General features: G+C 39.2%; 1 protein-coding gene across 17 annotated transcripts in view; it reads left to right on the top strand.

Annotated features, from left to right (window-relative positions):
* ANK3 (ankyrin 3) overlaps positions 1–15,913 on the top strand; it is a 344,583-nt gene that overhangs the window by 214,367 nt on the left and 114,303 nt on the right. For 10 of the 17 annotated variants that reach the window (XM_040485091.1, XM_040485092.1, XM_040485096.1 and 7 more), the window contains 3 exons: positions 65–160; positions 4,696–4,768; positions 4,930–4,992. In XM_040485091.1, coding sequence (XP_040341025.1) covers positions 65–160; positions 4,696–4,768; positions 4,930–4,992 — 232 coding nt within the window. The remainder of the gene's footprint in view (positions 1–64; positions 161–4,695; positions 4,769–4,929; positions 4,993–15,913) is intronic. The other 7 variants (XM_040485103.1, XM_040485099.1, XM_040485105.1 and 4 more) reach the window with 1 other exon arrangement.

Genomic DNA, 15,913 nt, shown 5'->3' with positions numbered 1-15,913 from the left:
CACACAGACACTAAGACATGGGGAATGACTTGTTAATTCCTTGTCCTCATTTCCCTCTGGCCAGAATGGGAACACGGCCCTCGCCATTGCCCGGAGGCTGGGCTACATCTCAGTGGTCGACACCCTGAAAGTAGTGACTGAGGAAACCATGACCACAACTGTAAGTAGCAGATGCTGGCCCTTGTCCCCTCATAGCCAGCTCTCAGGCTGTAGATTTTCTGGGGCTTTTGGGAGATGAACCTACTTTCCCCTCTTCATAGACTAAGCGCCATGTTTCCAAATGCTGTCCCTCTCATTTCTGATATTGAGAAACTAAATAGTAAAAATACCTTTTTAAAATTTGCATTAGGAACTATGGAGTTTTTCATTCCACGTAAAGCTAAATGTATGTATTTATGTGTTTTGATGTAAAAATAGTTTTAATGAAGTGAAGGCAGAAATATTTTCACATTCTTCTTTGGCAGTGTAGGAAAGTTGAAGATAAGTTGGTTCTTTACGATGTTGTGACTCACAAATGATAATGGATACATTGCTATCATTGTGAAAACAGTTTTTACGTTGTTGCAAAACTAAAACATTAGGGAGAGGATCGAAATGGATTTTTATCACCACCCTCACCACTCTTCCAGTCAGCTATTGGCGTTTTTGTAGGAAAAACAATAGGATGTTTTATTAAAATTATAAATAAATCTTTACCAGGGAGCCTTATTGCGTCAGATACATTTTTACAAGCTGCGGCCTCTAGGATAAGTCATTTCTTATTAACACCATCTGGAGCCTTTGAACTGCATCAGGATTTGGTAACTTTGGAATCAAGAGCTGATATTGCGCCATTATCACAGGCTTATTGCAGTTATTCCTGACTCCATGACTCAACACACATGCCTGAGATTGGCTCTGTACAATGTAAATTTAGGACTCTGGAACACTGGGAATTATCGACTCTGCCTCCTTGTCTCATCCACCACCTTCCGATGTGAAGAAAGGCATAGTTAGCGTCTGCAAACAGTTTGTGTACACAGTGCTTCACATAAAAGAACACAGGTTGAGGGTCTCTGCAGCAACCCACTGGCTGAGTTATATACAGGGTTTACAAACTAAAACAATAAGCCTGCTGATCACAAGAGAGAAAGTATGCTATTTGCCAAAGAGAATGCAGTAGCTTCAATGGACTAGAGCAATGGTTATCAACCAGGGCACATTTCTAGCTTCAAGATAGTTTTTATGCAGATAAATTACCCTGTATTGCTTTTATATACCTCTTGAGTATTTTATGGTCTTAAAATCTGGTATTAAGTTCTTGAGAAATGAGTTTAAACAAATAATGTTTATTAACCTTAATCTTAAAAATATTCCATCTAGCTCTCTGTAGGGTATGAAACAAGAGGGAGAAGGACAAGGTAAAACAATGGTCAAGTGTCACAATGCTATAAAAGATTTGAAGTCACTGTAATAAATATATAGAACTTCTTTTCCAGTGTTGGAAAATTGAAACTTGTATAATAGTTCAAAATATAAATCTTGGGGCACCAGGATGGCTCAGTCGATTGACTGTACGACTTTGGCTCAGGTCATGATCTCATGGCTCATGAGTTCGAGCCCTGCATCGGGCTCTGTGCTGACAGCTCGGAGCCCGGAGCCTGCTTCGGACTCTGTGTCTCCCTCTTTCTCTGCCCCTAACCCACTCACATTCTGTCTCTGTCTCTCTCAAAAATAAATAAACATTAAAAAATTTTTTCAAAATATAAATCTTAGTTATCAAATGTAAAAAACTTTCTCACCCATCAGGAAAGTTCAGAATGTTTCTTTAATATCAAAAACAGCTTGAGAAGGGGCACCTGGCTGTCTCAGTCGGTAGAACATGTAACTCTTCATCTTGAGGTTGTGGGTTCGAGCCCCGTGTTGGGTGTAGAGATTACTTAAAAATAAAATCTTAAAAAAAAAAAAAGAAAAAAAAACCTTGAGGAGAAAATAAAGTTAAAGACAGAGAAAGTAAAGTGATAGCCTCAGGATATCTACTGAAAGAGAAGTGTTTCAAGGCTCTGGTTTCTAGTGAAAGACAGAAACGTATGGGAGTCAGGCCATAGCCTTCAGTGTCATCAGCTGAGTTGACTGGTAATTTCTTCAAGAGAGAGAAGACGGGACTTGTGCTGACAGGAAAGGTCCAGTTTGCCTAATGAAGTGAATGAGGCTTCCACCAAATGAAGTGGTCCCGTAGGTTAGGAAAGAGTCCATTGTCCCTAAGACTTAGTCCATCATTGTGGTATTTGAGACTTTATCTCAAGCTAAGACACAACCTTGTCAACTCTGCCTTAGCAGATACATGTAACCTGGCACAAATGAGGACTGACACAGCTCAGGGTGGAGTCTGTGATCTCAAGCTCACAGGGTGGCCTGCACTGCTGGTGGTCTTTGCACAGCCAGTTGCTGGGGCCCCAGCAGCCATTGGCTCCATAAACAGATGTGTTTTTTTTCAAAACGCTTAAAGAGAAGATTCATCTTCCCCATGAGTATAACATATGATGTGGCAATTCTAAGAAAGATGCTTCAGTTAATGACATTACAGTCCTGGCAGAGTAGAAAACTGAGTAGCTAGAAGCTGACACTCAAAAGATGAATTAAGCATTTAAATTGCATTGTTTAAAATATTCAGTTTCCCTCATTAGCAAAGAACAGAGCATGTCTCTCAGATACTGGTTTCTAATACTGTTCTATAGTAAAGGGAATCAGGGCTTCCTTGGGAAATGACTGAATCCAGATCTGGAGAAGGAAATACACAAGATGAACGTCTTGTAGTGCCAAAAAGTAAGGAAGTGTCTGCTTCCACAAATAAGCAAATAAACACACACACTCACAATGACGAGGCTATGTCACAGGGACACAGGAATCAACTGAAAGAGTTCCCAATGGCCAAAGCTGGAACAATGTAAGATAGATAGAAAGAGAGAGAGACAGACTGACAGACACACAGAGAGACTTGGAGTATAGTGCAAAGTATAAAGTAAATATCCATGAGTCCATATGATATAGATAAATGAATAAGTAGGGAAGAAGAGACAAATCAGGGGAAAAAAATCAAACAATTTATGAAAATACCCGCAAGGAGGTGGAGAACAGAATTCTCTACTGCTTAAGTGTGGGCTGGGTATAGTGTTTTCCCTCCAGTGAAGACAGTCTGCAGAAGGGGGTGGAGAACAGAGTAACTTTACAATGGAGAAACCTAACAAGCACTGCCTCAGCCAGGTGACCAAGCCTAATACCAACGCTGGTAAATCATGTTGATAGTATATTGGCACTTTACCTCTGTGGTCTTCCTCCCCAAAACATGTGACCCAGTCCAGTCATGATAAAAACATGAGACAAATCCCAATTGGGGGACATTCTACAAAATACCTGACCAGCTCACTTCTAAACGGTGAAGGTCATTAAAAACCAGGAAAATCTGAGACACTGTCACAGCCAAAGGAGCCTAAGGAGGCCTGCCAGCTAAAGATAATGTGGTATCCTGATGGGTCCTAGAATAGAAAAGGGACATTTGGTAAAACCTAAGGAAATCTGAATAAAATATAGAGTTTAATTAATAGTAATGTGTGAGTATTGGTTCAGTAATTGTGACAAATGTACCATAGTTTTTTTTTTTAATTTTTTTTAACGTTTTTATTTATTTTGGGGACAGAGAGAGACAGAGCATGAACGAGGGAGGGGCAGAGAGAGAGGGAGACACAGAATCGGAAACAGGCTCCAGGCTCTGAGCCATCAGCCCAGAGCCTGACGCGGGGCTCGAACTCACGGACCGCGAGATCGTGACCTGGCTGAAGTCGGACGCTTAACCGACTGCGCCACCCAGGCGCCCCTAAATGTACCATAGTTTTAACAACCTAGCTTTTTTTCCAGTTGCCTTATTTAAGTATCTTCCCATGTTCCATTAGCCTTTCCTATGCTCAGGATAAAAAGAGGACTTGTTTTACAACTAAAACATTAAGTCACTAATATTTTTTAACAAGTTATGTTGTTGGTGTCTTTGGATGGACATAATCTATATAGGTAAAAAGTCATCAAAGAGCAAGTAAAAGATTCACTAAGGCCTTTGCTCTGTAATCTACAGTTCTTTAAAATTGTGTAGGGGTTAAAATGATCTTGCAAATGCATTACCTCTAAAATATTTTCTGCAAGGCATAGTTGCACAAATTATATAATTTATACAATCTTGATGTTTTGTATTTAAGCTAGGAATCAAAATGTACATATAGAAGGCCAAGACAAAAATCAATGGCTGGCATGGCACAGGAATAAAGACACAATGCTTGCTGTTCATTTGGCTTATCTTCAGCCAAGACTTTTAGTGGAATGAGGTGGCAGGTTCATGAGACCATGAAAAAGTGTAACAATGGACAAGGAGAGGCAATATCTCCCTTCTCTTGTCCTTTGAACAGCCTTATTATGGACCTAAATCTTTTAAGCCGGTTTGCTTTGCCACTAGAATTTGTTCACCTTGTATTTGTTCTTATCAGTGTATCTATGGTGAGGACCTTAATGCTAAGGGACAGTTTTGATGTCGTTTTATATGTGGGAGCTTCAAGATATTCAGCACATAAGTCCTGTAATAAATCAACTGATTAATTTAGAAAGAAATAGTGTCATTAAAATGTTCAGTCTGCTTACACTAAAGTACTGCTTTTTTGTTGTTGTTACTAGACTATCATAGAGAAGCACAAAATGAATGTTCCAGAAACGATGAATGAAGTTCTTGATATGTCTGATGATGAAGGTACGAAACCCACCTTTATGTTCGTAACTAAGTGTGACTTCATATTTGTTTCCTGAAGAACATTTATTGCAAAAATGTTTTTAGAAATGTTCATGTTTTTTGTTGTTGTATAAAGAGTATGCATTTTTCACACACTTACACTGTTCACTTAAATCATGCAGTTCGTAAAGCCAACGCCCCTGAAATGCTCAGTGATGGCGAATATATCTCAGATGTTGAAGAAGGTATTTGTAACTTTTTACTGTGATGAAATTTAACTACCAGCTTTATCTTCCATTTCCTATCTTTGAAATGTAACACTTCCTTGAGTTACTAACTTTTCACTTAACTTACAATTATTAACTTACATATCATTTAAAAGATGTGCGTTTGGAATTAGTGTCGTTTCTTTGAAGCCCCTCTGCTTGAACCCATTTTCCAGCTTGAAAATACAAATGTCACTATATGAATTACTTTCTTTCTTTTTGTTTCTATTGAGCAGAAACTTGATTTTTATTGTTTACATTTGAAAATCTAGAAGAGAAAAATCTGACTAATGTTTATGCATGAAATATTTTTTAAAATAAGTGAGAGAAGGTATCTTATAGGTAAGGAATTAAATGCCCATTTTTAAGATTTACTCTAAGCTTCATAGTAAAAGCAGCTTTTGAACTTGAACTAATAATGAAAACTCAACCTGAACAAAACTGCTTTCAAAATATAAATTTTCAGTATTGATTTCATTAAAGAGATCAATATATAAATGCTGGTAGTCATACTTCATTTGCTTAAAATAAACTACTTGTTTTCTGCCTTATTTAAAAATCGATACATGTGACTAGCTCATGACATGTAGATATATCGATTAATGATATCTTTAAAAGTTACATTGGAAAGGTAGTACTTTTACAGAGCATAAATATTCTAAAGATGGCAAATTTGAGAGTTTTACTGGAATAATGAAATGTGTCCTTATAGTAGAATTTATATTATATTTATGTTTTTTTTTCTTACACCATTTGACTCTTCCAAACTACATCTATCTTCTTGCTCCCTGTATTTGCCATCTCTTGTGTATTTTTCTCATAGAGCGGACTCAATGCTGTTAGTCTTTCTCTGCATTTAGGTAATTTTCCCTATTTTAATTATTGGTTTCAACTTTGAATTGCACAAATGTAACTGAAAATCTAAACAGTGGAAAGCCTACGTAATCCAAAGTCACTTCAACGTTTCTGGCATCCTATGACTGCCTACTGTAAGTGCACTCTGGCCAGGGCGCTGCGTGCCTCGAAAAGTTAATGCCCTGGTGGTCATTCAGGAACCTGGAAGGACCCGTCTCATTGTTTGTAAATGTCGTGTTGATAAATGTTAAGGGCTTTTCCTCATTTTTCTTTCCTTTTGTCTCAGCCATAAGCTATATGTTTACCACTGTTCTATCGCCAATTGAATATTTGTATCAGCTTTAGGACTTTAAGAATATTATGCCGGGGCGCCTGGGTGGCGCAGTCGGTTAAGCGTCCGACTTCAGCCAGGTCACGATCTCGCGGTCCGTGAGTTCGAGCCCCGCGTCAGGCTCTGGGCTGATGGCTCAGAGCCTGGAGCCTGTTTCCGATTCTGTGTCTCCCTCTCTCTCTGCCCCTCCCCCGTTCATGCTCTGTCTCTTTCTGTCCCAAAAATAAAAATAAACGTTGAAAAAAAATTAAAAAAAAAAAAAGAATATTATGCCTTGCTGTCATGTTATATTTCAATGCCTTCTTATGTAACATTTTAGGAGTAATTTCTTATGTGCAAAAGATAGAAGGAAAGTGATGTTCTCACATGGATGTGTACGCACATAAAACATGTCAGAAGTACATTTTCAAATGAGCTTTTATGAAATATGACAATCACAGACATAAAATTTGCTAGCTTTGACAAAATACCTCAATATTTGCATTGACGAGAGGCCAAGTTTGAATGGAAGAAATAACACTTTATATATGTGAATAACCAAATAATTTCCAAAAAGGGAGAAATTTTGAATCCTTTCACTTGAAGAGAATTCATCTAGCCATTTAACTAGAAATGACAATGATTTCTTATAGATTTATCTCAGCTTGAGATTTTGAAATTAATAAACAAATTTTAATTCTCATTTTAATAATCTTTAAACTTTTTGGCCCTTGCTTTATGGGTGGGTCATGGGCTGTGAGAATCAGATGGCCTTTGATTTCATAATATTGTAGAATTTGATGGTGGAAGGGGTTCCTAAAAGGTCACTTGACCTGAACAATAACCTTCTATGTTGGGGTCATCTCTATGAAATCCTCTCGGGGAGATCTTTTGCCCAGATGCCTCAATGACAGAAATTCCCTAATTCCCAGACTGCTTGTTCCATTTTTAAACTCTGAGTATAAAAATTCTTCATTTTACTGAGTGTCCTTCTCATTGATTCAGGCTTCTACTCATTGATTCAGGCTCTGATATATTTGGCACTATTTAAAACAAAATCTGCCTCTTCTATGTGACAATCCTTGCGATATTTAAAAAATATGTTCCCTATTTCCTCTTACTCTATTTTTCTCTAATACCTCCCTTTCCTCTGCTCCCTCATCATCATGGCCAGTCACCTATGCACATTTCAGTGTGTCAATTTCCATCTCAAATTGAGGTGACCGGAATGGAACACAGCATTCCAGGTACAGTCTGATCAAAGCAGAGTAATGCAGGGCTATTGCTTTGTCCATGGATGATACTAAAAATCTTTTATTGAAGATTAAGATGTTTTCGAGGTTGGGGCACCTGGGTGGCTCAGTCAATTAAGAATCTGACTTTGGCTCAGGTCATGATCTCATGGTTTGTAAGTTCAAGCCCTGCGTGGGGCTCTGTGCTGACAGCTCAGAGCCTGGAGCCTGTTTTGGATTCTGTGTCTCCCTCTCTCTCTGCCCCTCCCCTGCTTGAGCTGTGTCTCTCTCTCTCCCTCTCTCTCTCTCTCAAAAATGAATGAACATTAAAAAAAATCAAGATGTTTTTGAGGTTATAATAACCACTTAATTTGACTCCTGTTAACATTAGTATCAGCTGATGTTCCTAAATTTTGCTTACGTGAGTCCCGATAAGCCATATCTGCCTTATCATGTATTTACATGGTTCTGTGCTAAATAAACTAGTGTTTCTGTATTATTCCAAATCCCAAAACAAATCCCTTTGAAATTTTAATTCTAAAAGGACCCCTACAACTTTAATGATAGCTTTTACTTCTGACTCATTTACCATATAGTCTTGCCATTGCTTTGCTACTTGAGGTGGATTCTGAGTTGCCGTACAGACTGCGGCAAATGTTTATTTCCATGTCACGACAAGGTGTTGTGAATATCTTTCTCTAAAAACCAGTAAGAGATCATCACACTGGTATCCTATGTTACTGAGGATATCAGCAGGTTTTAGAAGCAAATAAAAATGAAAAGCGATATACACTGCCAGTGTTTCTCAAGAAAGAAAAAGAGAATGAGTTTGCAATATGGAAAAATATAATTTTAATCCTGTATTCTAAAAATTGGTAAATATTAAGGGAATAGTGTCAACAGTAGTCTTTCTAGCCCTTCTCCTTCTTTTTCTTCTTTGCTTTCTCCTTCTCTGTCCCCTCTCTCTTTTGTCCACTATGCAAAATTAGTATAGGTAAAAGAATGTGTGCATTAATTTCACACACTAAAAAAACCAAGAAAACAAATCTAGACAATGTTGTCAGTTAATGATATAGGGGAACAATGGAGCCAAGTCACAGAGTAGAATAAAGGCTGAAGTATCAGCAAAGCAGAGCAATAGAAGGAAAGGCGATAAAGCAGCCTTCTCTAACTCACACATTACCCAGGCAGAGCTCCTAGACGGTCAGACTGATCCACAAATATCTTAATGCCCCACTATCTTCTTTCCCAGAAAATACGTTACATGCATGTACAATTAATATACATGCAAAATTAATGCTGGTTCTGGTGCCAGTTACATTCTTATGTTTTGTAACTCAGTTTATAATTTAAAAGAAAGAAAAGCAAAGATGAAAGAAGGAGAGAGAAGAGGGAGGGAGGGAAGAAAGAGAAAGAAGAGAGAGAGGAAGTAAGAAAAGAAAGAAGAAAGAAGCAAGAAAAGAAAAGAAAGAAGAAAATTGAGATTAAGTTTCAATCTGTCTTCTCTTTTGGGTCCCCCCTCCCAAGAGATTTTAGAGTTGGCTTTGGTTCAGTGCTGACTTTAAATTGTAAATTCCTATAAAGTATATTTTATAATTTTTTAAATAATGTATAAAATGTTGTTTTAGCTTGCAGAGTTCTAGCAAGTTGGGTAATAGTAACAGAGTTAAAGAGCCATAGATGGGACATAATGAGAAATGCAATTAAACCATGGAAAGTAAACCAAAGGCAGCTCTGTGAAATAGAACTCTACTGAACAGGTTTGGGAGATAACTGGGTAAGACTGGAAAAAATTGCTTAATTCTTAGCTACTTACAATTTTGCTAGGGCTGCAAAATCTCTCTCGGGATCTAAGGCAGACACTGAAAATTAAAAGGAAAAAAGGAAGAGGCTGAGTATACATGTGGTCAAATAATTATCAGATAGGTAGAGGTTTGAGATAAAATGCCATCAGATGTTAGTGACATGAGGAGTGAGGAGAGTCAGGCTCACTCACCTCTGTGCCAAATTCAGTGCCCAGTGAACTGAATCAGTCATGTAGCCTATCCTCTCCACTATACTGATGAGGTAGCAAAGCCCAGATGAATGTTGACTGACTTGCCCACCCAGGTTAGTGGCAGAACTGAACAGGAAGACGATCAGACAGTCTGGTTCTAGAGCTTCTCTTTCATTGCTACTCTAACATGATCTCTTTTCTTATACACAGAACCCAAGAATGTATTATTTTTAAGCTTCTAAAAGTTTTAAAAAGGGAAATATTAGGGAAAGGGACAGATTATGCTCTTGGATATTATCACAAGTAATAAGAATTATTTTGTAATGAGCTCGATGAGACTATTGTAGAAATAGTTTACTTTCTCCTGACCATCCTGGTAAAAGAAGTATGCAGACCTAGATGCAAATACAAGTAAAATAAATAGACATGGAATTTAGAATAGATTTTAAAAACTCAAAGCAAGGGATTTTAATAAACATATCAGAGTCTTCTCAGGAGAGAGTAAGTCGAATTTGAATGGCACAATCTGAAACTCAAAAAAATTACTTCAGGAGACATGAAGATGCATATCAAGGGAACCACCAGAAAGATGCCCTTTTAGGACCTCTTCTCACAAATGCCTAGGACTATCCTCCTCCCCTATCCCCTGTCCATCCTAATAAATAAGTCAGGCGATGAAGTTTTTAGCTTTATAGGTCAGGAAACAAGCCTTGGAGACTAGCCTGACCCAGGTGGTCCAAGGGAGTGGTGGTGGTTGTGCAGAAATTGTTCTTTACCTGAAATGTTATCATTTTATAAATGATAACATCATAAATCTAGCCTTTGCCTGATATTTCTCTGCTTACAATTGACCTTTCAAACAGACCTTATATAACTGCAAGCTTCCTTCAGTGATAAAGTCAAAATGAAATACCACAAGCAGAACCCAAGTCTTATTCTCTGTTACATCCCCAGAACCTAGCACAGTGCCTGGTACACAGGAGATGTTCAATATGTGTTTAGGTGGTTGCACCACAGTGGAGGGAGACTCAAAGAAAGGAGAGTTTTACAGGTTTCTGAGAACTGGCAGGATAGAGAAAGTTTGCCTGCTGTGTCCTTCTTCCTTCTAATAAACACCTTCCCACTGAGACAGTGCTGGGCTATGTATCGTGTCAATAAACAGCTTTATAATGACTCTCCTAAGGTATATCTGCATCTCAAAGAATAGTTAACAAATTTAAAATAATTTCCAGTGAAAGAAAAAGAACTGTTAACTGTTAAATTCTAGTTTTATTTAATTTATTTTTTTAATTTACATCCAAGTTAGTCAGCATATAGTGCAACAGTGATTTCAGGGGTAGATTCCTTAATGCCCCATACCCATTAAGTCCATCCGCCCTCCCACAACCCCTCCAGTAGCCCTCTGTTTGTTCTCCATATTTAAGAATCTCTTAGGTTTTGTCCTCCTCCCTGTTTTTTGTAGCATTTTGTTTCCCTTCCCTTATGTTCATCTGTTTTGTATCTTAAAGTCCAAAGGTCTTTGTTCTAAAACACAGTCCATCCTATCTTTGGTATGCTATCTTTGGTTTTGGAATTGTTGAGTGATTTTCCTCCACACCATCCACCTACCCAGCTACATACCTGAAATTTCCATCTAGATTCTCATAGACATCTTAACTCATCATGGCCTGGACACCTGCTCCAAACAGTGTCTCCTCCCGCCTTCTCCATCTCAGTAAGTGGCTCCGTCATGCAAGCCAGCTCTGAGGTTCTGTGTAGTATCCCTTTTCTTAGCACTCATGCCGGGTCCCTCGGCAAGTCCTATCAGTTTTCCAGAAGCCATCTCACGTCCCTCTTCTCTGCCTCCCCACTGCCACCACCCTCATCCGATCCCACATACTCCATTCTCCTGTGGACTACTGTAGGAATCTCTGTACACAGGTCCACATGTTTCCCCACAGACTTAGCTTTCTGCACAGAATACTCAGCAATCTTTAAAAAAAATATAAATTGCATCATATCATTCCATTCCCCAGCTTAAAACACTCCAAAGTTTGGGGTGCCTAGATGGCTCAGTCAGTTGAGCGTCCAACTTTAGCTCAGGTCATGATCTCGCAGTTCGTGAGTTTGAGCCCTGCTTTAGGCTCTGCACTGACAGCTCAGACCCTGGAGTCTGCTTCAGATTCTGTGTCTCCCTCGCTCTCTGCCCTTCCTCTGCTTGTACTCTGTCTCTCTCTCAAAAATAAGTAAACATTAAAAAATACAACTACACTCCAAAACTTGTTACGTTTTTAAAATTCATTCACGTGGTTGCATATTATCATCGCTCACTTGTTTGTATTTCTATATAATATTCCACTGTGTGCCTGTACCATAGGTAAGTTATCCATTCCACTTGGAAATGGGAATGCGGGTTGTTTCCAGTTTGTATCTGTCCCCAGGTACACGTCTGCATATATTTCTTAGGGTATAGACCTATGACTGTAGTTGCTGGGTTGTACATTATGCAGAGACAACAGAATTAATCAAAGCCAGGGAACAGTAAACTAGGATTATAAAATTAGTGAGGTTATTAAAAAAAAAAAAAAAGGAAGGGAAAGAATGTTATAAAGTGATTACCATGAGAGAGGGAGGAGAAGGCTGTGATTGGGATAGGATATATTCTAGTTCTTGACCTGGATGCTATTTATTTTGTAACAGTTTGTGAAAATGTACATTTACATTTTATGTACACACCTGCCTGGTTGCTGTATTTGATGATAAAAGTAGCCAGCCCCTCTAAATAATGTATAGTATAAATACAAAACTCAAATAAAAACCTCCCAAGGCTTTGCACTTGAAATAGAACTCGGGCCCTTCCATGGTCAGTGAGTTCGGTGTAATATGACTGTGGCTACCTATTTTCCACCGTCCACTCAATCACTTTTTAACTTTGTCCTAAAACTCATCTCAAGACACTAGTCATTAATATACAGGCCAGTGGTAATTTATATTACCTATATTAATAGGTAATATAGGTAATGCCTATATTAGTATACAGGCCAGTTTTGAATTTTCCTGCCATGTGGTCTCTAACTACTCCACCCTGCCTCTGTAGCACAGAAGCAGCAGGAGACCATACCAGGACAAATGAGCATGGCTGTGTGATGATAAAACTTGTTTTAAAAAATAGGTGGGAGGTGGGGCACCTGGGTGGCTCAGTCAGTTGAGCATCCGACTTTAGCTCAGGTCATGATCTTGCTGTGTCTCCCTCTCTGTCTGCCTCTCCCTCACTCATGCTCGCGCTCTCTCTCTCTCTCTCTCTCTCTCTTTCTCTCAAAAATAAACATTAAAAGAAATTTTTTTAAAAAATAGGTGGGAGGCAGATTCAGCCCACAGACTGTGGTTTACCAATCTGTGGTTCATTTTTTTCATTTTCTTTTAATGTAGACTGTTAGCTGCATGGGAGTAGACCTGTCTTTATCCCTGTCCCATCATTTAGGACACATACAGATAGACCCTCTTCTATGGATGTGCCCACTGGCTTAAATCCACACATTTACTTGTGTCTGTCCCCTGACAGGATTCCATATAAATGAACACTCAAAACATCATAAACAAGGTACTTACCAGACCATGCGACTCTTGATCTTGGGGTTGCAAGTTTGAGCCCCACGCTGGGTGTAGAGATTACTTAAAAATAAAATATCTTTAAAAATAATAAACAGGTACTTACCATTTACTGAGCCCTTTCTATGTGCCAGGAATGAATCTAAATACATTTCATGAATTATGTCATTTAACCTTCACAGTAACCTCAGAGTTAGAGCCATTAGATGTGGAAAATCAGTTCCAGCAAGGTTAACGACCTTGATCAAGATTACACAAATCAGTGCAAGGGATTATATGCAAATCCCTGTCCTAACCTCTTCTCCAACATCTATGGTGCCTGGTAATTTAGATAACAGCCCCACAACTGTTGGATTTTTGCACATTTTAAATGAGATCATGTATAAAGGGATCTCAGTGAATGTTAGTTACAACGTACTTTATCTTGCTTAATTTTCTCAATCACTTTGAGAAAATATTGGTACTATTATTATTCCTGATTTACATTTACTCTTTTTTTATTTTTTTAAATGTTTATTTATTTTTGAGAGAGAGACAGAGCATGAGCGGGAGAGGGGCAGAGAGAGAGGGAGACACAGAATCCAAAGCAGGCTCCAGGCTCTGAGCACAGAGCCTGATGCAGGGTTCGAACCCACGAGCCGTGAGATCATGACCTGAGCTGAAGTTGGACGCTTAACCGACTGAGCCACCCAGGTGCCCCTAATTTACATTTACTCTTAATCTAAAGTGTTATTTGTTGTAATTTATGTTAAGGAATCTGGGGCTCAGAGGGTTTAAGATATTTGTTCAGGTTCACATAGTCAAAGAAACTGGAATTTGAATTTGGTTTTTTTACTCTTTCTACTCAAATTAGATGCGATAGAAAAAAATAGATAAAAGCGATAAAAGTGACAAGGAAATTCAAAACAATGAGAGATACTAAAGGCCTCAGGAAGAAAGCATTTCAAGGAATAGATAGAATGTGGACAAGTAGAAATTTGGGGGCAGGTGGAAAGAGGTGTTCTAAGTGCAGAAAGTGTCAGAGATGGGGCACCTAGCTGGCTCAGTTGGAAGAGCATGCGACTCTTGATCTTGGATCATGAGTTTGAGCCCCACGTGGGTGTAGAGATAACTTAAATAAATAAAACTTAGAGAGAGAGAGAGAGAGAGAGAGAGAGACAGGAAAACAGAGGACTTCACAGAAGAACTCAGCACAATGGGGCTTGGGAAACCAAGCATCGGCCTGAATGAGGACCCCGGGAAACGTCATAGGGAGGATGAGAAGCAGTTCTAGAAAACTCCAGGCACATTCTCATGTACAGAGAAAGAGGAGGAATGCCAAGGGATACGGAGGGAGAGCAATGAGGAAGAAAACCAGAAAAGGCGGGAGATTCCCTGACAGGGTCCAGTCAAGCTGAGCACAGGTAATCTGGGGATCCCTGGGGATCTCAGGCAGCTGCCGCCTCCATGACATGACATTGTGCATATAGACACAGAATAGAGTAGTTCTAATGGAGTGTGTGCACTTTTTCTCCCAAGAAGTCGTGACAGGATGAGTAGCTGGAGTGGCCTGTGGAATAAAACAGACACAAGGATTGATGGCTGGGAATTAAGCATGCTTATTGGTTAAGGACAATAGGTGTTTTTTTCATCTGGCCAAAACAAGTTGTAATTTTGAATATGCTTTCTTCTCCCACCCTCCAATTATTTTAGTCCCTGCCCATCTACCTGGAAAGTCTGACCTGCTTCTTATGGAAGTGGGTCCTAATCTGACCACCCCTCACCCTTTCCCTTCACGTTGGGAACCGTGCTGCAGAGAGAAAAAAGCGGAGCATCAGCACTGGGAATGGACAGGGAAGGGAAGGCAGGGCAGTGCAGAGAGCTGGGAATAGGAGGGTGTGGAGAAGCAAAGCAAGATGCTACACACGGGAAGGGGTGCTTTGACCACCTGGGCCAGAACCAAAATGAGGACAACTGACAGCAGACCCCACCTGTCTTTACCTTTTAAGCACACCTATTTCAGGTGGAGGTAGGAAATATATATAACATGCGGGAGAGGCCAAATGCTGGCTCACAAAGCATATGAGCTCCTGATACTCCTTTATTCCTAGGACAGTGAATATGTTCCTGTTGTGCACACGCTGTCCTTACACACCTAAGTAAGGAACAGCTGTCACTACTGAGGTCTGGATTTTGTGTTGAAGCTAGACAAATAGCCAACAAAGAATAAATAGAGGAAAGAATCAATTGGCATGATGGACATGACCACCTTGAATTAAGCTACCTAGTTTCTCTCTAAGTGAGAACCAACATTTTAGTGCCTGATTTCACTGGGCTAGTTTGTGGCTAGTGATTTACTCATTGTCTAGTCTCCTTTACAAGGAGCATAGATTTTAGATAATGAGAACAGGGTAAGTAACCTTGTACTTCTTTCTACCTGCTTTCTGTCTCTAGTCTCAGAAGTTTGTGTGACCACGTCAGTGTCGTCTTACTGAGATGACAGAGGGCAGTTTCTGGATGAGAGTTAAGGTATATTGATAAGAATGATAAAAATATGAAAAAGTTATAGTGTCTGTCCCAACATTGTCTTTTTCTACCTCTTCACAGGAAGGACACTGAAATTGTTTTCCTTTCTGGGATGAGTTTGTTTATTAACCCAACCAAGATCACAGGGGACATTTTTCATTGCTACATCTGGAAGAGTTCCAAGACTGAGTCATGCATGCTTATTTAGAAACTATATCTAGCTTGGATTAAGGAACAGTTTAAAAACTGTGATCCAGTTTTTAAAAAGAAGCACATCTAGCCACAAAGAATAGAATAATGTTTGAGAGTAAAGAATCAAATGGACTTTGTTTACTCTTTAAAACAAAACAAAACAAAACAAAAAACTAGCCTGAGCAGAAAGAGTCATCTGTTCTGTGGGATAACAGCAACTTG

The sequence above is a fragment of the Herpailurus yagouaroundi genome, unplaced genomic scaffold, assembly GCF_014898765.1.
Source record: "Herpailurus yagouaroundi ecotype Mexico unplaced genomic scaffold, PumYag 163, whole genome shotgun sequence".
Taxonomy (NCBI): Eukaryota; Metazoa; Chordata; class Mammalia; order Carnivora; family Felidae; genus Herpailurus; species Herpailurus yagouaroundi.
The sequence above is the reverse complement of the archived record's forward strand: the minus strand, read 5'-3'. Positions and strand labels throughout refer to the sequence as shown.